Source organism: Atractosteus spatula, chromosome 13 (assembly GCF_055471065.1).
Source record: "Atractosteus spatula isolate fAtrSpa1 chromosome 13, fAtrSpa1.hap1, whole genome shotgun sequence".
In the NCBI taxonomy this organism is placed as follows: Eukaryota; Metazoa; Chordata; class Actinopteri; order Semionotiformes; family Lepisosteidae; genus Atractosteus; species Atractosteus spatula.
This window is the reverse complement of record NC_142718.1, coordinates 17,234,557-17,262,123: the sequence shown is the minus strand read 5'-3', so window position 1 is coordinate 17,262,123 and position 27,567 is coordinate 17,234,557. Positions and strand designations below refer to the sequence as shown.

General features: G+C 38.6%; 1 protein-coding gene across 1 annotated transcript in view; it reads right to left on the bottom strand.

Moving 5' to 3' along the window:
* Window positions 1-27,123, bottom strand: part of trpm2 (transient receptor potential cation channel, subfamily M, member 2) — a 69,070-nt gene extending 41,947 nt beyond the window's left edge. The window contains 11 exon segments of the mRNA XM_088931110.1: window positions 5,403-5,753; window positions 6,552-6,673; window positions 12,987-13,089; window positions 14,070-14,270; window positions 14,991-15,052; window positions 15,213-15,393; window positions 17,939-18,105; window positions 19,017-19,197; window positions 20,602-20,770; window positions 22,028-22,101; window positions 26,987-27,123. Of these exon segments, the coding sequence (XP_088787236.1) occupies window positions 5,403-5,753; window positions 6,552-6,673; window positions 12,987-13,089; window positions 14,070-14,270; window positions 14,991-15,052; window positions 15,213-15,393; window positions 17,939-18,105; window positions 19,017-19,197; window positions 20,602-20,770; window positions 22,028-22,101; window positions 26,987-27,061 (1,686 nt within the window). The 5' untranslated portion in view covers window positions 27,062-27,123.
* Window positions 27,124-27,567: the final 444 nt, after the last annotated feature.

Genomic DNA, 27,567 nt, shown 5'->3' with positions numbered 1-27,567 from the left:
TAATGTGGAAGTCAACTAAATAAATTTGCAAGTGCCTAAAGCAACATGAGAGATCTAACAGATTATGAAAGAGCTCAAATAGTTGGTGCCTGAATTGCAGGTGTATCAGTGACAGAAACAGTAAAAGTATTTAATATATCAAGGGGTACAGTGTTAAAATAATTGATGACATAAAAACAAGGGAACAGTGGTTGTAAATCAAAGCTCACCGACAGGGATAGATCAGCACTTAACGGGCTAGTTCAGGGGTGGGCAAACTTTTTTGGCCGAAGGGCCACATAACATTTTGAAACTGTATAGCGGGTCACTTTAGGCTGCTGTTACAGATAGCCTATGCCCCATATAAGTTTAAAATCCGACATAGGCTTATAAGTTCAATGTTAACAATAACCTGAGAGAAAAAAAATAAATATTTAAAATATAAAAAAATAAAAATTGAGTAAAAACTTGGCATTCAACTCATAAGTCTTCACCGATTACCTCGACCCGATGAGTAACTATTCTACGTGATAAACTTATTTTCTCAAATTTGTTCTTGCTCTCTGGACAAAGAATATCTACGGTTTCTATTATACGCTCCTTCAAAAGCTCCCCTTCAGAGAGCGGCTTGCTTTGTTTAACAATTTTATATGCAGGCAGGTAGCTTGCCTTTGTGCTGGCCTCTTGGATAGTAGAAGGGCGGAAAAATACATTTTGCTGAGCCTGTAAACTAGCGGCTAGTTTGGAAGCTCTATTAGCCCACTCTTCCTGTGACAGATTGCTAGCATAGTTAGCATGTTTGGTAGAAAAATGCCAACTGAGATTGTATTCTTTGAACACTGTGACACTTTCCTTACAAATTAAACATGTAGCCTTTGTTCCGACCTCTGTGAAAAAGTATTTTGCAGTCGATTCTTTGTTGAACACTCGGCATTCACTGTCAACTTTCTGCTTTTTCACTTCGCTCATGTTGGCACAGGTTCCCTCACAGTACGATGGACCCACTCTAACTGGTAAATCAAATTGGTAAAGCAGGGGTTCCCAAACCTTTTGGGTCCGTGCATCCCTTGACCTGTCAAATTTTCTACATGCCTCCCCTGTCTCAAAAATAATTTCTATGGCAGTGCGATATTTTACAAAAGATGATATGTTACAGAAGCTAAATTTGAAAAGGAAATGATGGGTCAAAAAAAAAACAGAGTTGATTTAATTTTTATTATTTTGAATCATTTTCAAAATCAAAGAGCGTGATTAAAATAGTAAAAAATACTTGACAACACATTTTATTGAAATTATTTGAATGTGAAAACAATTTGAAAAAATAAAAAAAGTCAACATCTTTGTAAAATGCAAATAAAATGACTTAGAAAAAGTAAAAATTTAACATCAATGTTTTTTTAAAAAAGGGGGAGAAATTTTTTATTCCTATTAATGGGTAGATGGGCTTGTTTAATAAATTATGTTAACATAATTCACCAAAAATACTGGGTAGTATTTTTGAAATGGTAACGTTAACATGGATTTAATAACCGCAAGTGCTGAAAACCCAGCTTCACAATGGCAGGAAATTGCAAAGGGAAGCAGAATTCACAGAGCTTTGTTGCTTATTTCTGGGTACACCTGCTTCACTAAGCTCCAAATTCATGCAGTGACACCAAAAGAAACTTGGCCTTCAATGTGGCGTCTGATGAATGATCAATAAATTGCTCCTCCTCTGCAGTAGTAAAGTAAACTCTGCGTTGAAGGGACCTCTGACCCAGTTGTACCGTTCAACATCTTTTGAAAAATACTTCTCAAAGTGAATGTGGAGTTGTGATAAATGCTCCACAAACACAGACTTTAATTCCTCATTCAACTGAACTTAGTTTTGTTCCACAAACTGCTGCAGCAGAGGGAAGCAGTATCCTCTTCATCTATCTTTTTCTTCCAGAGGAGTAGTTTCCTTTAGAAGGCCGAAACTCTATCTGACAGTTGTAAGATGTGGGTCTCATCACCCTGCAGGCACATGTTCAGCGAGTTCAGTTTTTCAAAAATGTCACAAAGGTATGCCAACTTTAAAACAAAGTCACTGTCAAGGAAGTTTTCAGCACCGGGGTGATTTTCTTCTACTAGATATGAATAAAGTTCCCTCACGTTTCATTTGTGAGAGGAAGGACGGAAGGTTCAGACACCAAAGAGTTCTGTCATCACGAAGACGATCCTAACACTTTGATTAATGTTTATAGAACTTAATTTAGAGCAGGACTTAGGTGCTAGGATGCTAGCGCTTCCCTGTGGATGATGCGGTGCGTCCACACAGCTTCAGGAGCTTTGTTACATATGAGTGCTTGTAGTCCATAACGACCTGACATCAAGTGACCACCATCCATGTACACGCCAACACAGTTGGTCCAGTCAATATTGTTTGACAGTATCGATGATCTCAAACAAATTGGTAGCTTTGGTACCAGATTTAACATCTATGCAGAACAGAAGATCTTCAAAAAATATGTTGTCTTCATTTATGCACCGCACATAATGGGCATCAAATGGGTGTCATTGTTGTTGTCAGTTGCTTCATCCAATTGAATACTGAAATCCTTACCTTTCAGTTTTTCAGTCATCTGCTCATTTATTTCCTCAGCCATATTATGTATTCGATGACTAATCGTATTATCTGCCAAAGGCATGTTTAAGAGTTGTTTAGCAGCAGACTCCCTCACCAAAATAGGGACCATATCAATAGCAGCCGGTAAAACAATTCTGCAATAGTATGAGGCTTTTTGCTACTCGGTATGTAACTTTGTATGATGAAAGAAGAGCTTTGCTGGGGATCATAGTGTTTAGAAAAAGCAGCTTTCAGTTCATTCATTTCTTTTCAGTTCATTCATTTCTTTCAGTTCATTCATTTCTTTTGAGTATTTTTCTTGCGTGAAAAATACTCATGAGGCATATCACTCCCTGGTTCTTCAATTTTGATTGAAACCATTTACAGATAGGGTTACTGTGTTGGCTTTACATAGTTGACAGGGTGTACCAAGAAGCATGACTTGAGTCTTGTCGCGGTTTAAGGAAATTATGAGCCATCCACATTTTTATGTCAGAGACGCAATTAGACAGTGTAACGTCAATGTCAGATTTGGTATCAATGTAGATCTGAGTATCATCAGAGTAGAAATAATAAATTAGACCACGTGAACTAAATAGTTGACCAAGGTTGAACATTAAAATAGACTTCATGAGTCCAATTTCACTGCTAAAGTCCCCAAGAGAAACAAATTGACAGCGATCAGTGAGGTAAGACATGAACCATTTAAGAGCAGTGTCAGTAACTCCAAAAGTTTCAAGATGAGAAAGTAAAATATCATTATTAACAGTGTCAAAAGCAGCACTAAGGTCAACAAGAATAAAGGATAGAAACAGAACTCGAGTCAAAAGCCATAAGAAGATCATTAGCAACTTTAACCAGGCCAGTTTCTGTGCTGTGAAGTTATTAGAAACCAGATTAGTGTCAGGAGTCCTCAATGAAAAGGTATACGGATCCTGTGCTGACGCCGGAGTGGGTAGATGACAAGACAGGCGAAAAATCCAATACGTAATGCAAGTTCGTGGTCCAGTGGAAAAGGGTGATTCAGAATCCAGGAAGTACGATTGAAGCAAACAATCCGAAGCAAGAGGCGAGGTCGTGATCAAAAGGAGTAAGGTAGGTCAAAATCCGGGAAGTACACTGGTGGCAAACAATCCGAGACGAGAGGCGAGATCCAAAGTCGAAAGGCTAAAGGGAAGTCCAGAATCCAGAATAATACGGGGTATAGAAAACGCCAGGTAGAGCTCTTAACGAGTAGACTCAATACCGAGCAACGGGAAGCAGGTTAGGATGGTTTAAATAGTGCTGCTCGCCGCACGGTAGAGCGTGTGCTGATGGATTAACACGTGCGGCGGCACTTGTTATTATTAACCCGCTGCTGGTACTGGTTGGTTCGTTTGTGAGATGATCTCCACTGGCTGGTGGTCGTGACAATTAGAAGGGTTTGAAGAGGTTATTTGCAAAGAGACCGTTATTTAACTGAATTATAACATATTCTAAATTTTTTGCAAGAAAGGGTAAGTTGGATATAGAACTAAAATTATTTAGGTTGTCCAGAGCCATATTTTTTTGGCACAGGGATAACAGCAGCAATTTTGAAGGCCTTTGTTACCACACCCATGCTCCTTTGTCACTATCATTTGTCAGATCACTCATTTGTCATAATTATAGAATAAGGGGATCCACATCATTCACCTCATAAGTTCAGCACCCACCCGGCTAAAATGCAATCGGTGATTATCCCCACTACAAAACGGAACAGGTGAGAAATTACTTTAACTTTTAAATTCAGGGTGAAATTTAAGCAAGCCTGGAAACAGTCATAACACTCCTACTCTTACTAACAGCCCCATATGATCTTAAATGACACATGTATCAAAGAATACATTAAAACCAATGCTGTTTGAAAATCCACTAAGCTCAATATCTGCTGCAAATTTACGTGGCTAGTTTTTCTCATGTAATACATATCTCACAATTAAAAAGTTATTTATGTATGGCTCCCAGCTTACTGCTGGAGGTGATGGGTTTAGTGACTTTATAATTACACAAATGTACTTTCTGCTTGAACACAGCCCATTTTTCTGAGTAATATTAAGCTGTATTTTGGAATGTACTTTAAAGTCTACATACTGCTACTGACAACTATAGTATAAAAAACAAATATCAATTAATGTCTCTTCATAACAAGTAAAGGTTCATTTAATGCTAAAAGGAAAATAATAGAATTGCTTCATTTCAGCTGTGGAGCCTTTTTCACACCTGAAGAAGTACAGTACAACATGTCATTATAACATATATTACAAACAGTTTAAAGTTTCTCTTAGCCATTAATAACAGGGCAGGTTTTTGGATATTACTACTAATTCTTACACTGGTTGGAAAAATACTAGTCTTTGATAATATCACAAAACCTACCATGATGCTACCATTGTATTTATTTACTTTGATAAACAGAATATATTATTATACAACAGTAAAATACAGTGAAAGCATGACAGTGAAAGCATGACAAAATCAGAAACAATAGAAGTGAAAGTAAAGAAAATGTGTGTAAATCATAAGTAAAACCAGTGATGTTAAAACTGCCAATAAAGACAGCAGTGAGCAGTGGTTTCTGCCTGAATGTGAGCGGGAAGTGAAATAATCAATACTATTGATTTAGGAGTGTGTTTCATAGTGTTTCATAGAATACTTCTGGAGGGAATCAATAATTCAATTTTAATTTATTCAATTCAATTTATTTTTATAAAGCGCCTTTCACAACAAGGTTGCCCCAAGGCACAATAATGGGAAAAAGCTGAAGGTCAAGCATCTCTATGTGCTCCCCTCATCTGAAGTTGTTGACTGTGCTTACCATAATGCGGATGTCATGGTTGGGTATTTCAAACCGGCGGCGAGGAGCAGGTAATGGGTAGAGGGGCTGTGTGTAGCTGCCTAGGAGCAGACGCAGCTCTTCAGACACGTGGCTCAGTGTGATCCTTTGCTTGCCCTTGAGGTCCAGCCCCTTCTTCCCCTTTTCCTCCTTCAGCCTTTTGGCTATCTTGCGCAATATGAGGCTACCAGGCAGAAGGTTGTTGTAAAGCTCCAGCAGGATGTCCTCAGTCAGGAACTCCTTCAGGCTGACCCCGTTCTCCAAAAGAAGCATAACAAAATCTGTCCTGTTCCCAATGAGAGCAGACAGCGTGGCCTGATGCAGATCACTAGACTGTGGGAAAGAAACAGAAGATGCACAGATTAGTACTGTAGTTTTGAAGTCTTTCTTCTTAAAGGAGTTATGTTTCTTCTTTGTTCTTAAGCTCTCCCTCCCAAAAAAGGCAGACTGTGTCATAACCACATTTTTGGCAGACAAGTCTATTAATGAAATAGTGATTTGTTGTAAAGTGCTATTCAGTTTGTCAGTACTGTATATTAACAAACAGGTTTGGAAATACACCATTTTCTCTTTAGGTTTTGTGAAGATCTGTTTTATTAAGAAAGGTTACAACCATATGATTTTGTTTTTTACTATACTTTTTAATTCCCATGTAATTATCGCAAACAACTCCTTCCGAACATCTTAATATGACAAAACAAGACTGTGTTTCAGTATTGCATCAGTTCAGTTCACCACTTTTTCTCAATGTGAATTCTCTCCCTTGTTGCCTTTCCTCGTATTTCTCTTTAAGAAGCCTCTCCATCACCTTGGTTTGTATTGGAAAAGTCATTTAATATACTCTAAATAAAAACAACAGACAACGGATAAACTACACTAATAAACAGTGGTGCTATTTAAAAATACTTAAGTGATTGGTGAAAAGATATCAGTAAATGAAGGCTGACATTTATTTTTGAGGTGGATTCAAACATGGTGTAAGGTGGAATGAGCTGCAACAAAACCAAAATAATTGCCTCTCGTGTGCTTCATCGGATCTCTTTAACACAGCATTAATGCCAAATTGAAATAACCAGAAAGCAATGTTTTTCTTTTCCAGTCCTGGAGTAAGAAGAGAAGAGGTGAACTGACTTTCCACTGCCTATCCTCAGTGAAGATTTCACTCTCGGCGATGTCCACACGGTTCCAGGCCACAGCCAACTCAAGCTGCCTTTCCCAGTTCCCGTGACCTAGAGAATCACTGGCTTTGGAAGCTGGGGTTTGGGAAGAAATGGAACAACCTGGATCAAAACAGGTATCTACTGTACATGTTTGAATACAGGCAGCAAGTGAAAGTAAATAAGAAATTTCTCTACAACCTACCAATCATTAGTACAGTATATGATTAACAGAATCTCACTAGTTCTATTTTCCTGTTAATTCGTTTTTATTCTGCAATAATGCCAATAACATCATCTGAATGGAAGTAAAGAAAGCCTATCCATTTTATAACTGTGAGCAGTTTATATTGTGTTTCTGCTTACATTTTTACTTGTTATATTGACCAACTATTGTGGAGAGAAAAGGGTCTAAATGCACATACTGTAAACACAAATTCAGAATAATAATATTTACTGAACATCTCTTTGTGATGTTCTATACATTAGGAATCGTCTTACTAAAAGTAAAATGTAATATGAAGAAGAGTAAAAAATATTGAATGTATTGACTGAAATTTTCACTAGTAAGCATATAATCACATTCGGATCTCACCTGACTCTTTTGAAGTTTAAAATGTCTATTACTATCTGCATTCACTCTGTGTTTTTCAAAAATACCCAAACAACAGCATCCGAACAAACTGAGCCTTACAATATGCAGTAGTGGTTTCCACTGTGAGGGCTGGAAGAGGCACAACTTTCTGAAAGTAAGAGTACCAATCGTTTATGAGTATGAAATCTCTGCATCACTAAGCAGATGCATACTGACGATCTCCAAAGGGCGCATGGAAATGTAATGAGACATCATGGTTTCTTTCAGTTGACAGTGCGATTATTCATTGCTTGCTGAACTCTTGGTTATCTTCAGCAAGATGAGGCTACCAGGCGGGAGATTGTTGTCAATGCCAATGAACTGCTGCGCTACCTTTGACATCTTTGAAGTCTTTTTATTTCTGCTTGCATGTTTGGCCTCTCTGGTTTGCCTTTAGCTTCCCCACCAATGTGGCTTGATTCTTGGGAGCATCTCATGTCACAGCATTTTCAGCACGAAGTTCAAGTAGGTAGCTGAATCAGCATGCATAGGCTGCAAAGGACACCTGAAGAAGGCTCCCTAGCCAAAACATTGTGTCTCTGTTCTTTTCTTTTCAGCATGGAATAAACCTTTATTTGTACCTTTGCATTTTCAGTATTATGACCCAAGGTCCTTTGTACAGGACGCTATTTTGATTTAATCTCTGAATGACTAATAGTCTCTGATTAGGAGAGTCTTTTCCTCTGGCTACCCATACAAAACTGGAACAGATTTCAGCATCTGCTGGCACTCACCACTGAGTGAATGCTTTGCCAAATGATGTGGCCTGTGACTACTTTCAGTTACTCAGCCTGGCTGAGGGACACAATATCAAATTGTTCCTGGTTCCATCTGTAGACAATGTCAGCCATGTCACTTGTTCTGCTTAAAAAAATCGCTGCCAAACTGACTGTCTCGTTTTCCATGTGTGACATCGTTTTATTCATGGTGCGTAAAACTAAAACAAGCGATAGGCACTGATGGGGAGGATGGTGGTCCACCATAACTCAAGCTTCATTAAAACACAAAGGCAACAGAAGGGTACAGCCAAGGAGAATGAATGGAAACTTTGCCCTTTCGGCAGACCCTCAAGCCAGCCAAGGCTTCGACTAGACTGATGCTTGCCCCATTACTGACACACACAGTCCCCTTAACGGCTGGTGAAACCCCGATACCTAGAATCAACACGCAAGTCCCTCCTCCCACTTTTTACAGTTTGCAGTTCTTAACAGTGCACCTAGGGGGAACCCCTTCCTAGCGAACACTACAATATTCTTTCCTCTGACTTAAACAGCGTATACCTTTTTTAAGACAAATTATTAGGTCAGCCCACGGACCACCTGGCGCAAGCTCCCAGACCACTGGTGGTCTGCAGACCACACTTTGCAATTATTTTTCAAATTTTTCAGGTCTTCTATTAAGTTCAGCTAATGTTTATAAATGTGGAGGCATTCATTGTCCATAAGTCTCCTTAGAGTCACCTCTGCTGGTCTGTCTGTCAGCCCTGTCACTAGCATGAAATCTTCAAATTTGGCCTGAAGTTATCCACATTTACAGTTAGATTACCACTAATACTTATTGCCTATATTATATTATATATATAATATTGCCTACATCTTATTCTTATGCTGATTTCACTGTGGTTTAAAATGACTGTACAGTGAGGATTAGACTGCTTCTGACACCATGTTTTGGATGAAAATAATAGTGACGAATATGCTGTGCTTAAACCAATACCACGTTGAAGGCAACAACAATAGGGTCAAAGGTACTAACCAATAATCCCAACAACACAGGTATTCCATTGTTGTACCTCACCAGATGACTAGAATTTTACTAAATCCAATAGTATATTAAACTGATCAATACCAAACTTTTAATAAGTATATAGTATTTTAACTGATGTTATTAACTCTTGGTAGTCCCTCAGTGAACAATCAATCTGTATTATCACAGAAGATCAATTCACAAATATATTCTATTACATTTGTAGCTTTATTATGCATGTTTTGGTGTAATATCAATAAATTGTGTATATTATATATGAGGAATCCATGTGTATGACTGTAAATTATGTTTGATTGATTCCTAAAAGTCGTCAAAGCACTCTCACAATTTACTGTTCCAATTTACAGTATAATGGTTACAGTAAATTAAAAAAATAATAATTTGGGCAACAGCCATCGGGATGCAATGGGCAGGAATGTCAGTGTCCAGGTAATTCCAGGTTTTTAGGTGCACAACAGTTGACAATATGATTTCTGTGGTTGTGATATTCAGATAAATTCTAGACATAATTGACAATGTCCTGTGCTATAACGTGTCACTACCACTGCACAAGATTAGTAAATCTGATTGAGATATCCCCGGAATTGGTATGGCCCTGCGTCTCAAACTACCTGCAGGCTTCTGTTGCCAAATCAACACTGTACAGTAAGACCAGTGTACAGCACAAAAGCTTCGAAACCTACATGTCAGGCTTCTGGCAACATCGACAATGGCTGCTTAATAGTGGTGGTCAGTCTGTCTTTCTCAAAATATTTTTTTAGTAATAAGTCTGGATTAAAATGACTCATACCTCATGTTTGGCAAAAGCCACATCAGGACTCAATAAGACTCCTCTGCTTTCTTTTTTTCTAATTTTCTTAAAGATTCCTGTTTACTTTGTCTGTTCGAAATAAGCTATATATTATGTTATATATTTCAGTTTTCATACTTTCACTTTAGATATTGTGTAATATTGTAGAATAAATAAGAATGATAGCGAACAAAAGGTATAGGCCTTTATGGTACAGGGGCCTGTTCATTAGGAGTCATTTTTTCTCTATTTGTTTCCTAATTGCCTAAGACTTCAGCTTAGGGGGTTCTACTCTGAATTCCCCAGTTGAAGTGTTTAACTATAATTTACATTGTCGATGTTCACTGTTCACTGGTCTTCACTGATTCTTTATACCAACAGTAGCTTCTTTCTTTTTCAAGACATTCTGTATTTTTGAATTTTGTCAGATTTTTGTCAGATATTCACATGTGAACAACTCAATAGCTGTTCTGTTTTTTTGGACATATGCAAAATGATTTTCTTAGAGATTCATTTGTTATGACTTAAGAGGTCATAAAATTGTAAAACGATGGGCAGAAGATATGATAGCAGCCAGAGTGCTCCTGTATGCCCACCACACACCAGCTATCAGTCTGGAGGACAACAGAGTGATGAACCCAATTCATAGATGGGGATTATTAGGAGGCTATAATGGCAAAGGCCAATGGGAAATTTGGCTACGACGCCAGAGTAACAACCCTACTCTTTTCGAGAAACACCCTGGGATTTTTTATTACCACATTTTCTTAGCCGCGAAGGCTTGTCTATGAATCATACAATAATTCCACAAAGCGAATGTAGCAACTTTCGTAACTAGCCTACTGTGTTTGTCAATCATAGTCATGTACCGTCTGAGCAGATTCCCACACACCTGTTCCAGTTGATTTCATGCTCATGTACATTGTACGTATTAATGTTAGCTGTTCTGCAGCCCTTTTCCCACACATGATTGAAACTGTTTCCTTAGCGCTCGGTAAGAAGGCTCCATGGCCGAAACGTTGTGTTCCCTTTCTTCTTTTTTTCAGCATGGAATAAACCTATTACTTGTTCCTTTGCAGCCTACGCATGCTGACGCAGCTACCCACCTGAACTACATATGTATGTGCCCAGCAAAATGAAAAGTTGATCGCCAGTGGCACGCTCGGGTAGAGGACGACAGAAAAAAAAATCCTCATTAATTTCTCCCTCTTAAATCTGGTGTAAACAAGAATTTGTGCATCTCCGAAGATATCAGTGGCTTCGTCAAGTTGTAAAGAAAAATACACACTAGATTTTATCTTAGCGATCGCCTGCTCTTCCACGTTTCTTGCCATATGCCCAATGCGGTTAGACACGGTATCATTGACACTGGTATTAATGCTAGCTGCTCTGCAGCGCTTTTCCTACACATGATTGAAACCGTTTCCTTAGCCCTCGGTAAGAAAAAAGTCTCACCTAACTTGTGTGGCTTCCCAGTTTTGGCAATCCAGTTAGCTACGATGAAAGATGCCTGAAGTGCCTTCTGGTTTACAGTGGTGTTTTTTTTTGGAGGGTAGATTGTTTGCCTCTTAGCTCCTGTAGGTTATACTGCAAGGTTGAGTGTCTGGTCTGCAAGTGGCATAGCAGTTTAGAGGGCTTGAGGTTTTCCTTAGCCAACACTTCGCAACAAACCACAAATAGCGGTCATGCATCCTCTCCATCACTTGTCTGTGTAAATCCGTACTTTAGGTACTTTTAGTCATTTTCTCCCTTTTTTTTCGGTTCAGAGTTTTCTGCTGTGCGTTTCTCCACTTTATCTTTAGCTCTCACTCTAACAGTGCCACCTATTAAAAAATGCTCCACTGCTAGGCTAATCACGACTACCTTGCAGAAAAGAAAAAAGTGCTACAAATATAAATGCAATCATGGCCCACCCAATAGAAATCAAAGTAGTGCCCTCGCCGGGCGCACCACAGAGCAGGCTGGGAGTTGTAGCCGGAGGATGGTCTGTGGGCTCACAGAGTGACCACTAAATCACCCTGCTAATGTAAATAGTCTTAACCAAGTTACCTGGCTAATGTAAATAGTTTTTACCAAGTTACCTGGCTAATGCAAATAGTCTTAACCTGCAGGTGTATATAATAGTTAATTGTTTACCTCTGTTTTTGTCCTTTGATGTGTAACCACCCTGGACCTGTGTTTATGTCCTGTTTACCACTCTAGTGTGTGTGTTAACCTTTGGTTGATTCTGTCTCAGTTGCCTATTGCACGACCCCCCCGGGACTACCCCCAGGTTAAGGACCCCAGCTCTAAACAACTAAAATGTTCTCTCCTAGTTGGTGATGCATTTTAGAATAGGGAAATAATTCCCATTCACTTTTGGACATGCATCTTATAGGAAGGATGGTTTAGTGCTATATTTTTTATTTTGGACATAACGGAAGTGTATTTCTCTTGCTAGCCTGTTTAGGCATTATATAGGATATCAGTTTACAGGGTTTGCATTCTGGGTCTAAGTCTGTTGAATGTAGACCTCATGAAATGTCCTATTTTGTAATTAGTGTAGGTTTTATGCTGTACTGTATGTTTGTAACGCTTTTAGTTTTGTGCCTTTGGCTTGTTAATCAATATTTGTCCTAATTTGCTTCTGATTTGTTACTTTTCCACCAGAGCTGGGCCAGAGAATTTATGTGTCTCAAATTATACCTACTCCATTGGATTGATTATATGTGACATTTGGCTTTTAGTTCTTTGTTTAAATTTTTGTATTTCTTACTTTCTATTCTTTCTGACACACCCATAAATTGTAACAATATTGTCATGATCATAATTTGAGGATTGTCTGGACTGTTTCTAAAGTATAGCTAATAGTATTTTATAGTATTTTTATACTATAAAAATGAAACACTGTATATTCTATACATGTTTGTATGTATGTTTTTCTGGTGTTTAAGATGCCTAACTATCTGTATGTATAACAGGGCTCTGTGGTATCGAACATAGAACAGGCATGATATCACACCCCTGAAATCTGGACAGTAAAAAATGTCTATGCAGCACAAGACCTGATCTTTAGGTATAGCAGAGTCTGTCTAGGGAATGGCACTATATGTGCCCTGAGGTTACAAGATACATGTGAGCAGAGTATTGCTTTTCAGGTATGTTATGTATAAATTGAAAAACAAACTTTTCACAGAATGCATTCTGTCAACATGCATTCTGAGAAACAGAACTGGTACCTTTCAAAAGTGCCTTAAGAATGGCAACATCCACATCACTGCGTCCTTCTTCATCTATGCGGAAAACAGTCAGAAGCTGCTGCATTCTGATAATGTCTTGAATCTAAGAACACAGTACAGTTTGATTATCACCAGATACTTGATTTACAAATATATGCACCTAAATCAAAACCTCAACATTATTCAGATGAGCTTAAAAAAAATATAAACATTGATTAAAATTTTGAGAAATAAAGCACTGATAGATTACGTAGATTCAATTAATTGCAAACTACGGTAAAAATATTGTTGGAGAAAACCATTAGACAATAACGTTGGGAGCCTTAAAATTATATGTGAAACTAAGGAGTAATTCACCTATCCATTAGCAGACTCTTATTCCTTGTAATTAGATGTAGCATCTTGGGGATGATCCAAGAAGAAAAGCGGAACAGCACATTGTATTGGATCACAGTCTGTTACTTTTGTGCCAACCCAATAAGAGGTATATATTTTTTAAAATCCTTAAATTGTGTCTTGTCAGAGGTGAAAACTATTCAGGTCTGTATTTATCAAACCGTGATTTTGTAGGCCTTTACAAAAGATAATAAAATCAACTTATTCTACAATTGAAATTGCTGGCTGGCTGGCTGTTCATTAGTGTAGCTCTCACCTACTCTTTTGTCTCAACATATTTTTTTTCAATTGTAGGGTTCAAATATAAAAATTCTCTGCTCATGATTGGGTAATGAACGAGGAACCATCTTCCTCATAGAGATAGTGTATATCCTGAGGTTAAACCTTAGAATAGGAAGTCAAACCTAATGTGCATGTCTTTAAGAGGTGGGAGAAAACTGCATTGTTTGACAAAAACATAAACAAAATTTGGATAAATATGCAGACTCCACACAGCTAAGTGCTGAAGGCTGAAATAAAACCCAAACCAATGGGCCTCAAAGCTGCAGTCTGGTTGTGGGTATAATATCCTAGAACTAGAACTAGAACTAAATTCTCTATGTACATTGTCTGTCTTTTCACAGTGTTACTTATTTTTGAAGTACCACAGGTCTGACATTTCTCTCTCTTTAAGAACCCTTTTTTTACCTTCTTAGTCCATTCTATGATTTTAAGTTCAGAGAAGGTGTCATATTCTTTAGAGAAGAATCTCTTCAGTTGTTTCTTGATGAGAGAGACGGTGACCTGAGACACAGGGAGGTTGGCTAGTTGTGCAATGACATCAGCAATCCTCCCAGAACCCCCCAGGATGACACAAGGGGTGCCATTAATCACAGCATTGTAGATTGTCTGCAGGGTGGAAATAACAAAAGGAAGAAGCGTGTCAGAAAAAAACATTCTTCACTGGCACAAAACTTTTTTATGTTTTTCAGCACATTTTTTTAAAAATAAAAATTGAGTTTCCTTTGTCCACGTTATTTACTGAAAACATTTGAATACTTCACTTTGGGTCTGAATTGCTATTGCCATGCAATCCATGTGCTCTGCTTTAGGAAAAATGCAACGTTCTATATGATTTTATCATATACCCACAAAAGAACCTTCATACCTTCTTGTAGTTTATGATAAGTGCAAAACAATCTTATATATCCTATACTGTATACATAACTATATCTGTGAAAAACCTGAACACTAATAATTTATTATTTGAACACTTTCCAATGTACATTATGACATTTATGACATTTATCTCATTTGATAGTTCTCTCCATTATTTCTTTATATGTGTTTTTATATCTCTGCATATATTTGTCTGGGGAGCAATAAAAAAACAGGACATACTTAGAAAAATACTTCATGGGTTGCCCTCCTTTCACTTGGTACTTATTTTTGCTTTTTTTCTCATTTACATTAATTGGTTAATGTGCAGTAAGTGATAGACAGGGTGATACACATCACTTACTGATACACTCTACACATAGTGTAGCACTTACTGCACATTGGTACATAAGGTGTATAAACTAAATGTTCGACTGGTCTGAGCTATGATCTCACAAACAGCAAACTCACATTAAGTGTCCCAGGTCCTCCTTCCAGTACGACACACACAGCAGGGATTGTAACTGATCCATCTTCCATGGAAATAGAATACAAGATAAAAAGAAGGAATGAGTGAATTTTCATTATATAAAATTGTATATGAAATGATTGAATAGGTAAAGACAATAACAGATGATAAAAAACAAATAATCCGAGTTGAGCAGGCTGTACAGGGTGTCTAGGCTCAGTCACCTCGGTTCCCAAGTGGCTGCTCCGAGATTAATTTCTCCAGCTTGCTCCTCAAGGCAATCTCCACTCCATACTTCCCGTGAGTGCCATCATCCACTAGGATGAAGTGGGAGTGGTTGATATCCAGACAGGAAAGTCGGCCCTGGCTTGTCTCATCCAAGGGGTAATAGCCCGAGAATTTTCCCTGTGAAAAAGAAGGACGGTGTTATTCACTGTGGTAAAATATGGTTTATACTGGAATATGAAAGTGAAATGCCTGACCAATTTTTAACCTTTTACATCGGGGTATATAAAATGGTATACGTTATTCAGCTTGTCAACACATAAGAGACAGAGACACAGGGCAAATAAAAGAACTTAATCCATTCATCCATTTTCTAACTGCTTAAGGGAATTGTTCTTAATTCCTTGTCTGATAAGTCTTTTTATAAGACTTTAAACACTTGTGTCTTGTAAATTTCCACTCCAGCAGTTGTGAAAGTACATAGTTCCACTTTTGTATGTATATGCTGAACTGTCATGTCTGTTGTAATTGCAAGGCATAACTGCCATATGTGTCACGGATGTCGGAAGGGCAAGCCATGGAATGGCCAGGAGAGCAATAGAAACCCTTTCTGTAGTGGTAAAAGGGACAACATGGAGGTTAGCCCAGGCTCAGGGGGTCGGGTGATGTCTGTATAGAAACCTAAGCCCTCAGGCAATGGACGTGGGGCGACCTGGTGCTAGGTGGGTCTCAGGACATCCATACCCTCAATGCTGAGCGTGGAGCAGAGCAGACACAGGAAGTAAATAGGCTACACAACAAGACACACTGGAAAGACATGAATAATCACAGGGAACTAGGAACTAGAGCGCCCTCTAGGAGTACAGGGCATGACAATATGTTCCTGGCAGTGTTACAAAAATAATGAAGAACCTGCTTAACTGCTTCTTCAAGTGCACAGCCAAGGTCTAATCCCTTTTATGGACAAGTTTTACAGACTTTACTGCATAAAAAGACCACTCTCTGCAAGAGCTAGGCTCCCATATGCATATGAAATAAAGACAACTTCTGCTACATGGACACCTGAATTGCTGTCATTTGTTTGACACAACATGCTCAATACAATATAGTGTTGTGGGGGTGTCAGAGCCTATCCTGGCATGCAATGGGAGCAAGGCAGGATTTACCCTGGACAAGATGCCAGTGTATTGCAGTGCACACATAGAAACACACACATCGGGGCCAATTTTCCCAGAATCGAAATAACCTATCAGTATGTTTTTTGGAGCATGGGAAAAAACTAAAGTGCTGAGACAAAACCCATGTGAACATGAGGACTCCGAGAAGATATCACCCCAAGGGCCCCAGCGCTGCAAGGTAGCAATGCTAACCACTGTGCCATTGCCACTGTGTTACCCAGATATTTTATTGCTATTGCTAAATTATAGCTCCAATAGCAGTAGCACATATGGTTGACTGGCCTCACTGCTGCTAACCAGGTTCCTGGCACTGTGTTGAAAGCCTATGCATTCTCTACCCTGGCACTGTGTCCTTACTGGACCTTGTCCTGCCTAATGCCTAGAGATCTCTACTGCATAGATCTACTCTATGCTGGCAAGGATGTGATAGTGGGTGCTTGGAGTGGTGCTGATGCAGTTAAATAGTTGATGCACAGTGCTTCTAGCATAACTGTATATTTTAAAAGGTAGGAATCTGGAGAGGGGGTACCACTGATGGTGGGATGTTATTTGTAATACATTAGTACGGAATGTTCTGTGACTAACATATTCTTAGTTTATTGTGCACAAGATATTAAGAAGGCTAGGGCATTGCTGGATCATTTTGGCTTGATTGCATGCACATTGTGTGCAATTCCTATTTGGATGGTTTGTGAAAAAAAGCTGAGAGAACAGATTAAGAAACTGAGTGAATCAGTAGTTGGAAATCCAATACACAAAGCTTACTTTAGGAATCAGACAGAATCCTTCATCTTGAAACCTCAAGTCTGTTTTCTTGTCCTTTAGCTATTGTGGACAGATCCATGGACAACATACTGCTTTTGTTGAAGGCATTCTTTATTCATTAATGGAGATTCTTGAAAATATTTTTTGCAGCCTCAGGCCAAGATGTTAAAAACCCCCTGTGAAATAGTGAGATTAACCAGTGGCTTTGTGAAAAATCCATTTGCATTTGTTAATTGGAAAAACCTGCAGAATGACACAGTCCTATTCTGAAACATGATATGGTACGGAGCTCTCAGGATGGGCTCTATGTGGATTGCAAACATTGATTACAGAGAGGCTTCCTTTACTGTACAAGATAATTTGTAAGAAGAAAAATGAATCCCTGTTAGTCATGATGGTGTGCTTGTTAAAGTAAGAGTGAAGAACTGAGGTAATTTTAGTGAAGATTGAGATTGGGCAACACTGAGTGAGTCTCATGGAATGATTTAGAGAAAGAGTGAAGGGCTCATGAGAAGATAAGTTGATTTTGTGAGCAGAGCTAAGTGAAGAGCAAATAAGAATGAAGATATCCATGCAGGGAGCACCATGAAAGAACTAGGATCCCGAAGAGGGGGTTTGAAAGAAGAAACTGTTCGCTTACAATGCAAAAAAAATAAAGTGACAGTGATGGACTTAATGTGGGTTTGCACGTTGACAGTTGTCACATCTATACTGAATAACACTGAGGGTCTGTAAGCAATAAGAACAGCAAGAACCCTCAATTTCTTTCACCCAAGACTCACCTCGGGGTCGATCAGGTTTTGGCGATTATGCACTGTGCCCCATGTTGCTATGCCAATAGCAACAATCTGGCCATCCTTGGAGCTGGTGCTCATGGAGTAGTCTCTGACTGCTTTCCCCACATGCTTCATCACCCCAGCGTGAGTGCCCCCTGTCACGATCCAGGCACCTGCAGGAGAACATTGTCAGAGCTATCATTCTGCTCAAGAGCTCTTAAATAATAAATTAAAAGTTAGAGAAATCCAATACATATCATGCACTAAGCAAGAACACATGAAAGAGTGGGCATTAGTTAATCCCCAGAGGCCTTTAGCAAGAAGGACAAAAGTCAATTAACCACTTAATGGCTTGTAGATACTGGTGAAATATTTAATCCCTTCCTCATTTCTTTATTTAAAATGACAAATTCCATGTGCTGAGAACATCTGTTTTTATTAGATTTTTTATTACAATTTTCCATCTGATTATGTAGGTCCATTTAACATTCTAATTGTCAAATGAAAATAGCTTAACTATTACTGCAGTTTTCAATAAAAATCAAGCTGGTTGTAAAAGGAGAGTACATGTACTTTCCTTTACATATACAGAGATTTCTCAATTAGTTTTGCAGTGAGAAAAATAGTAATAAACTGTATACCTAGTTTGAGTAGTGAGTTGCATTGGTTTGTGTTAGTGGGAAAGGAACAAGTAAATGTTACAGAAATATAATGTTTCTGCTGTTGAGCCTTTCCCATGCCTACAGAAGATTCATGTCAAAACATTATTTCTTCTTTCTACGTTCTGTCACTGTTAATTCAGTGTAAAAGTAAACTTTACTTGTTCCTTTACTACATAATTTTAAAAAATCAGAGCCACTCAATGACATTTATTCACACTGATAAACACAAAATACAAATCTGGCATTGTTATTATAATGATATTATAGGAAAATAATTTTTATCTTATTGCATAATATTTGAACTTCACTATTTTCTGAAAAATCAAAATTACTTCATGTATGTAAAGTTGGCCTTTTATGACAAAAACAAAATTAAATAATTGTCAATATTATAAAAAAGGTCCAGATGAGAAATAATGCACCTGTGGTGTGGGCTACTTTAATTAGCCCTCTGCGGAACATCACCTTCAACCTAGATTTCATGTAGAAGTTCTTAGCTCCTCCAGTAATGGAGATGAGAAGATTAGGAGGGCTGAGGCCCCAGTACTCCGTCATCAACTGGTAGAGAGTTTCTGTTGAGCTGTCTGACGAGACTCGCACATACTAGACATACAAAACAGGGAGTTGGAGTTAGTGAGATTGCTAACTCAAAACTATATAATTTGAAGAAATCTGAAAAATCTAGGTCATGTCACACTTTATTTTCACACAACAGATTTACATTTACTGTACCTATTCTAGGTTAAACATCGCACAGCAGTGCTGCAAGCTCTTAGGTCCTGAGTTTGCATGTTCTCACCTTAGATGTCGGGTTTTTCATATAATCCAAAAATAATTTATTTTACAGAAAGCATGAGTAAAAACTAACTAAAAAAAAAGTTTTATTTCAACATGAAATCCTGTTAGTCTCTTGCTATATTAAAAGAGTGATCAATCAAAATCCTAATAGGACTAATACTGATCCCTGATTCTGATTCCGTTTTGTAAAGGTGGGGTCCAAAGCTTTTCATAGTTTGTGGACTTGACTTCCAGTTCTTTTATTTTTTAAAGTTCTGTTTTTATGCTACATGTACGAGGGATATGGCTTTTTTTATGTATGTTTGTATGTATGAAGGATGTGTTTTTTAAATGTACCCAGCAACACAAATGAGGTTACTTGATTAAATTGATTACACTTCAGTCTAAATTGATTATACTTTATGGGTAGCACAGTACACCTTTGTGTGTGTGCAAGCACTCTTTGATGGACTGGTGAACTATCCAATGTGTGGTCTTGCATGTGCTTTATGATGGATGAATAGTTGCATAGTTATCGATTGATAATCAGAAATGTGCATGTTTTGACAATTTTCAACAACTTTGTTTTAAAGTGATCTGATTTTATATTAAGAACACAAAACAATGTGTAAGATTAGCATAATTGCAGGACACAAAAAGACAATTTGATGATTAAGACTAATCTGAAGAATTACACAATCATAAAAAATGACCATGCCTGGAGTACAAAAACCTTGTCCTTGTGATCTATTAAGATAGACAAAGGATGAATAATAAATGGAAAGATTTACATTTTAAAGATACTTCTGGCATCAGTCTTATTTGGCTGAAGGATGAATCCTGTTGAAAACAATATCAGTGGACTGAATGCAAGCAGCCATATCACCCTGCAACTCACAACTGGTAACATTCTGAAGTTAAGCAGGTGTGAGACTGGTCAGTACCTGGATGTTAGACGTGGGAAAACTAAGGTTACTCCTGGAAGAGGTGTTAGCGGGACCAGTAGACAGTGCTCAACTGGTGGTCTGTGTAAGTCCTAATGCCCAGTATAGAGATGGTGACACTATACTGTAAAAATGCGCCATGCTTTGAATGAGATGTAAAACCGAAGTTCTTACTTTCTTTGGTCATTTAAAATCTTAGGGCATTTCTCAAAAAGAGTGGGGATGTTACAGCAGTGTTCTCCCCCCCGGTCTTTACCAATCTTGGCTTCCTATAGAACAGCTATACCTTGCCGACTTTCTGCCCGAGGCCAGGGAATGTAATGTCTCCAAACGCATCGGTTGGAACCTCATGAACATGTTTCCTTGGATCCCACAACTCGCCCAGAAACTCATCAGGCTTCAAAGCTTCTCCTGAATGTGAAGTTTTCTGATAGCCACACTTACAGATTGCTTTACTGAAAGAGAAATGTTATCAATTCACTCGCTTTTCATTAATCTACAACAGTGAGCATGCCATTCCAGACCTTGCACAGGAGCACCATCAAAAGATGAAACGTAAAGATGCATTAAGAGATTAAAAACATGTAAGAGGGAAACACAGACACAGACAGACACGGATTTTAAAAAGTTAGATTATATTTTAATTTTTTTACTAAACAACAAAATATGGAACTTAATCTCTTTTCATTAATCCTAGCAACTACATGTCAGTAGATATCTGATAAAATGCAGATTAATTTTTAAAAACATTTTAGTCTGCTTGATGATTTTATATTTACTGAGGTGTCGTGTTTTGTACCTGTTTTTCCAATTCATAAGTATTTCATGTTGTCATAAAAGATAGGAATGTACTCTGTTGTAGTGCTTCTGAATAATGGGTGAAGTGCTCAAAGTAGTAAAATCACTTAATTCTCTTGATTGAATCATGACTTGATTTGAAGTCTAGACATTAAAATAAACATTAAAACATTAAACATAAAGACTAAGAATTTACCTGTGTGCACAACCTTTGTTTCTCAGATTTACATGTTTTGTTGATAAATTAGAACCAAAAATAAAATTATATTTTGACTCCATGTTTTCTGCATTCATACAGTATGTGTGGAAACCAATATGTCAAATATCTTTCGTGTGAGGCTTAAGCAAGGACACTGCATGCTAGTAGTAAGCATAAAACAAAATCAATACAGCAGTTCTGTATTTTATCTCATTCAATTTCTTCCCTCTGTTTCAGTTTCACTGGAGATTGAAATGCCATACAGTGTCTAAAATGACAAGAGGAAATGAGATAACAATTCTCTACACATCTCTGAATGGGTTTAGTGCACATCTACCTTACGGGATATAAATGTGATATGTTACAATATCTGCTTTACTAAGAATGGAGGCTATTCTCCACCATGACTTAATGTGGAGTAAAATAATTATGTTTCTTTATGAGGAAGTATCCATCCATGCATTTTTTTCTCCACCACAGACAATCACAATAACAATGTTTGTGCCACACAGTAAGAGCTTTAAGAGTCAAAAACAATATCTTCTTTTGTAGTGTATAGAAACAGCATGTCTGCTAATGCTGATGTTCCTCCTGACTGCCCGCCCCATTTTTATTACTCAAGGTTAGTGGAAATGCTCACTAGTTATCTTATTATGCATATCGCTCAGAAGGCAGAAAGAGTAGATAACAAGGAATTCAAAAGGGAAATATTTACCTGGAAGCTTCAACATAGTATATGCATTCCTTCTTCTTGATGTTTTGTTTAATCCATGATTTGATGGAGCACCGCTGAAAGGAAGGAGAAAGGGCAAGGAACTTATAGCTTTTGGTGCTGCTGACTGCAAGACTTTGCACAGACCTGGGCTCAATAACATCCTCTTCTATCATTTTAAATAGATGGGGGAAACTGACTCTCCTTCAGTTTATACAAAGATCCCTGCAGAGACTTACAGAGGCAGCTGAGCTGCAGCGTCCTGCTTCAACCTACACTGCTACATGAGATGATGTCACTTCAGACAGAGAGCTACACTGTAGCATAAGAAACACTGCTGAATATGGGTGAATTCTTTCTCCATCAAGCAAGTTGCCGAACATCAAAACAAGCCACGGAAACTCTTAAAAACAGTAGTCTAATTTAACAATAATCTCTGATTTACAGTTCAAGAAAAATTCAGCACAACAAAGACATCAAATAAAAGCACTTGTGATGTGTATTGGCCAGTTCAGGTTGCCATACTGGTTATGTGTTTGTTGAGCTTGACCTGTACTTTGCCAGTTTTGATTTGAATAGATTTTGTTAGCAATAAAAATGTTTTTTCTTAATTAATTAATTTTTCTTAATTTTTTTATTAGATTTTCACGATCTATGCAATATTTTAGATTTTTACTTGGAATATGCGCCATCTTAGGGCTCCATCTCAGTCCTTTTACCACTGTCAGATAAGGCTACCTAACTTAATTGCTGTTGCTGTGGGTGTCTTCAGCATCTGGATTAATTATTTTAAATTATTCTTTCCCACCACATGCACTATGATGCAGCATGTTTAAGAAATATCTGTTACAACCAGACACTGTACAGGTCGAATGATGTAATGGATCCAAGAGCTAGGTCATCACAGTCCAGGAGGAGTGGCCCAGCTTCAGGGGCAGGGACTGCGTGTCCACCAGGATCGTCTGGGATGCACACAGACAGGTTGAGGTATTGGAACTCAGGAAAGGAGTGCAGAGGAACCAGGTGCAGGACAGGGAGAGCCACCAGGGTCTGGAGCTGTTTCATTGCTGCCCATGTCAGCCTTGTGTACATGACCCATGTCAACATTGCCCCCTTTGGAGGAACAGTACAGTGCTGGGGCTCGGGGGGAGCAGGTGAATACCTTTGGGATTATTGGGGTTGGTTCCAGAGGAATTGCAGAAGCAGCAGGCTGCAGATCCTGAGTTGTGGCCAGTTTTTCTCTGGAAGACTGGGGGATGCCAACCCAATTGGGAAGAACTGTTTCCTCACCCCCATGGCACAAAAGCCTTTTGTAGCCAGTAGGGTAAATTGACATTCTGCGAGGGGCTCCTGTATAGGGGTTGGTAGCTTACTAGCAGCTGGTGGTTCTGCGTGTCCTCCGTAACCAGGTGCTGAGGTGTGTTGCCTCCAGGAGCAGTTTTTCTGGGGCTGTCAGGATGTGGAACAGTATTTCCAGATGTGCAACACTTGTGTGGCACAGAAGGGCCCCCAGGACCAATCTCATGCCCTTCTTTCAGGTGGGGACACCCGTGGAGCAGGTAGGGATGGATGTTTTGGGCCCTTTTCCACACTCAGAGTCTGGTAATGGATACGTCCAGGTGGCCATGAACTACTTCACCAAATGGCCTGAGGCTTATGTGATACCAGTCCAGAGTGCTTCCAATGCAGAGGATGTAAACCTGCTGTTACTGGCATTAGACAGGGCCGGCCCTAGGCATAGGAAAACCTGTCTGTCTGTCTAGGGCCCCGAGGCTGCCACGGGCCCCCTCAATGTGCAACTCAACATACAGTATTTGTAATCAGCAAAAATGCCAAAAAATTACTATAGGGCATTGTTCTGTTGCTGCTGTGGATGATCCTAATGGAAGCCTAGTCAAAAATGACCAATTTTATCATCGATATTTTGAGAATCAAGTACATAATGTTTTTGAAGCACAGAAAAGAAAAGTGGGCTACGTGATCTCAAAACAGAGGTATGCCAAATTAGGTCATTGTAATAATGCATAGTACGCATAACAATGTAATAATTTGTATGTCATTAGGTTTTGAGTCTGTCAGATCAACGTAACTAGTGATAGGTAGACATGCACACATTTTCAAGCTAGACAAATAGACTGCCTGAGGTATTTTACTAGAAGTTAAGTAATTCACATTTATCACAATTGTACACATGCCGTGTGGGTCGCCTGGCTAAAAATGTCATTAAATGGGATATTGTGAACCTAACGCATGGGTAGTTCTTCAGATTGCGGTCTCTCTCTCCCAGTGACAGCAGCAGGATCAGAGAGGAGCTTTTCAGATTTCAAGTGGATTAAAACACACCTGAGGTCAACGATGGCACAAGACCATCTCAGTGGACTGGCTGTCATGAGCATCAGTCATGCAGTGGGTCGACTACTGTTGTATGAAGATGTAATTGATGATTTTTCCTCCAAGAAATATAGGTGAATTGAGTTATAGAACATTTTTATAAAACTTTTCCATCTGCTCGGCCTTACTGATCTCACCTCACCTGTTCAAGTTTATTCAAGTTCAAGTTTATTGCAATTATACTCATATACAGGTACTGTATATGGTATAACGAAATGCTATTTAGTTAGCTCTCAGACGATAGGTAGTACAAAGAAACAACAATACAATTGTATAATAAAAGAAAGACAGAGACAACAGGCAGTGTGCAAAAACAACAGGCAATGTGCAAAACAACAACAGGCAATGTGCAAAACAACAAAATTGTAACAGGTAATGTGCAAAACAACATCAGATGTGCAAAAACATGCATCAACAGAATGAAATAAAAGGATAGAAATTATAGGGAGTGAGCTTTTTGGCATGTAAGGTAGAGGTAGATTTCAATGTGTGTGAGTTTTTGGTAAGAAAGAAGGCACTGTGAGGTTCAGATCATAGGTGAGAGGTGAGGTGAGAGTGATAGAGGCTGGGAGTTAATAGTTTGATAGTGTGGGGATAAAAACTGTCTCTGAGTCTGGTAATGCTCCGGTACCGTTTTCCAGATGGTAGATGGTTTTCCATACAGTCTGTACCTGGGGGGTGTGGGGTCTTCTCAAGCACTGTCTGTCATAAATGTCCTGTATAGATGGGAGGGCAGCCCCAGTGATAGACTGGGCAGTTTTCACCACCCGCTGTAGGGCTTTGCGGTCAGCAATACTGCAGTTGCCATACCACACTGTGATGCAACCTGTCAGTGTGCTTTCTGTAGTGCATCTGTAAAAGTTAGTGAGGATCTGGGGACATATCTAAGCCTTCTTCAACCGTCTTAGGAAGTACAGGCGCTGTTGCGCTTTCTTGATCAGACAGGTGGCGTTGAGAGACCATGTGAGGTCCTCAGTTATATGGACGCCAAGGAATTTGAAGTTACTGACCCTTTCCACTTCAGTCCTGTTGATGTGGTAGGGGCATGTCGGTTTTGCAGTTTCCTGAAATCAACGATCAGCTCCTTGGTTTTGCTGACATTGAGGGTGAGGTTGTTGTCTTCACACCATGTTGTAAGGAGATTGACCTCCTCCCTGTAGGTCCTCTCATCATTGTCTGTGATCAGACCTACAACTGTGGTGTCATCGGCAAACTTGATGATGGGGTTGGTGTTGTGTTTGGCCTTACAGTCGTGGGTGTAGAGGGAGTAGAGTAATTTACTAAGCACACACCCCTGGGGGACCCCAGTGTTCAGAGTTAGTGTGCCGGAGGTGTGGTTTCCAAGCCTGACAGCCTGAGGTCTGCCTGTCAGAAAGTCCTGAATCCAGTTGCAGAGGGTGGTGTTGAGACCCAGTGCACTGAGTTTCTTGACTAGTTTCTCTGGAATGATAGTGTTAAAAGCTGAGCTGAAGTCGGTGAATAGTAGTCTTGCGTATGTGTTCTTTTTATCCAGATGGGATAGGGCAGTATGTATGGCAATGGAGATTGCGTCATCTATGGATCTGTTGGGTTGTTATTGAGTGCACTTGTTTTATTATTTCATATTTATTTCTACCATTCCTTTCTATAAAGGTTTCAATGCACAAATTGGTAAGTTATGATTTGCTATAATTTTGATGAAACAGGGATCCTGTTTATTATTTATTGTTATTGATGTTCCTATTTATTATTTTCATTGTATGCTAAAATACACTGTCTTTGTAAAATGTGTGCTTCTTGTTCTTGTTTATAAGTTATATACTATGTGTTTGAAACTTGTTAATACATTTTCTAGTCATATAATTATTTATTTAATTGTTATAAATAGCAAGATAAGGTTGTGTTGGGAGCTGATAACAGCAGTGTATGCATAAATCGTGATCTGCAGGGGCCCCTTCCAAAGATCTTGCCTAGGTCCCCCAACAACTATGGCTGTCTCTGGCATTAGAGAAGGATATTTCCACTGTGAGGAAGAATCTAAGGAGCAGGAAGCTGTTAAACATAAATGTTCCTTAATGTAAGCTGAATAATATAATTTCAAATCTCACCCCAGGTCTGTAATTGAACCCAGGGCTCCAGCACTGCAAGGCAGCAATGCTAAACACTGAAATGCCCTCAATTCAAACATAAGAAATGAGGGATATTCAGAGAGTGTAACTTCAGATACAATTTGCTTTGCCTGACAAACATGAAAAATGTACATTTGACTTGGCCTGATCTGGCTGACATTTTCCATTGTCTAATTATTTTATGCTACACAATGGTGTCATTCCTTTGGGTTGGCAAACAAAAGTCAAGTCACTCTGCTGTTAATTTGTGAGTGCTGGTGATCAAAGCTCTGATTTAATTCAGAACATGATTAATCATAATTATTTTTATCAGAATATGGTGAGTGGCACATTTTTCAACCTGATTTTTGAAATGTATATTTTCATTACTTTTTATGATTTCAACCAAAACGGGAATTTGTAGGCCTACTGTAGAAGTAACAAAGCACCTGTTTGTAATGACTGGTATTCACTCAACTCCTACCTTTTCAAAGGCAGTTAGGACCACCTTACCATCTGGTTCCTCTGGGTGGATTTTGTTTTCTGATCCAGGCAACATCTCTGGCCAAGTATGAAATATTATATTCGTTTCTGATGGAAGAATGTCTCCTTCTGAACTTCTCAAAACATTCTCATCAACCTACAGTACAAATGATTATTAGAAAACAGTGTTAAGCATCAATGTTAAAAGTTACAAAAGAGGCTGAGTGAAGTGAATAGTCTAGTTAACTCTGATGCAACAGGTCCTTGGGTAATTAAATATATATATAAAAAGTATGAAATATTAAAAAAATATATCTGTGACCAACTTCTTGAGTGCTGGTTTTAGTATGAAGAGACTTATGTTTGGAGAGTCCCACACCAATTATATTCTACTAAAATATTATACTAGAACTAATAGTATTATATTCTATAGTATTATTTCACACTACAACTATTGTTTGTTTACTAAATAACTTAATTCGTTCTCTTAATGCACAGTTGGAATGAACAAGTTACTACTAATTCATTAATAGTGAATTAGTCTTCGTCATACCTTTTCTTCCTCCCTGGGCCACTTGCCCG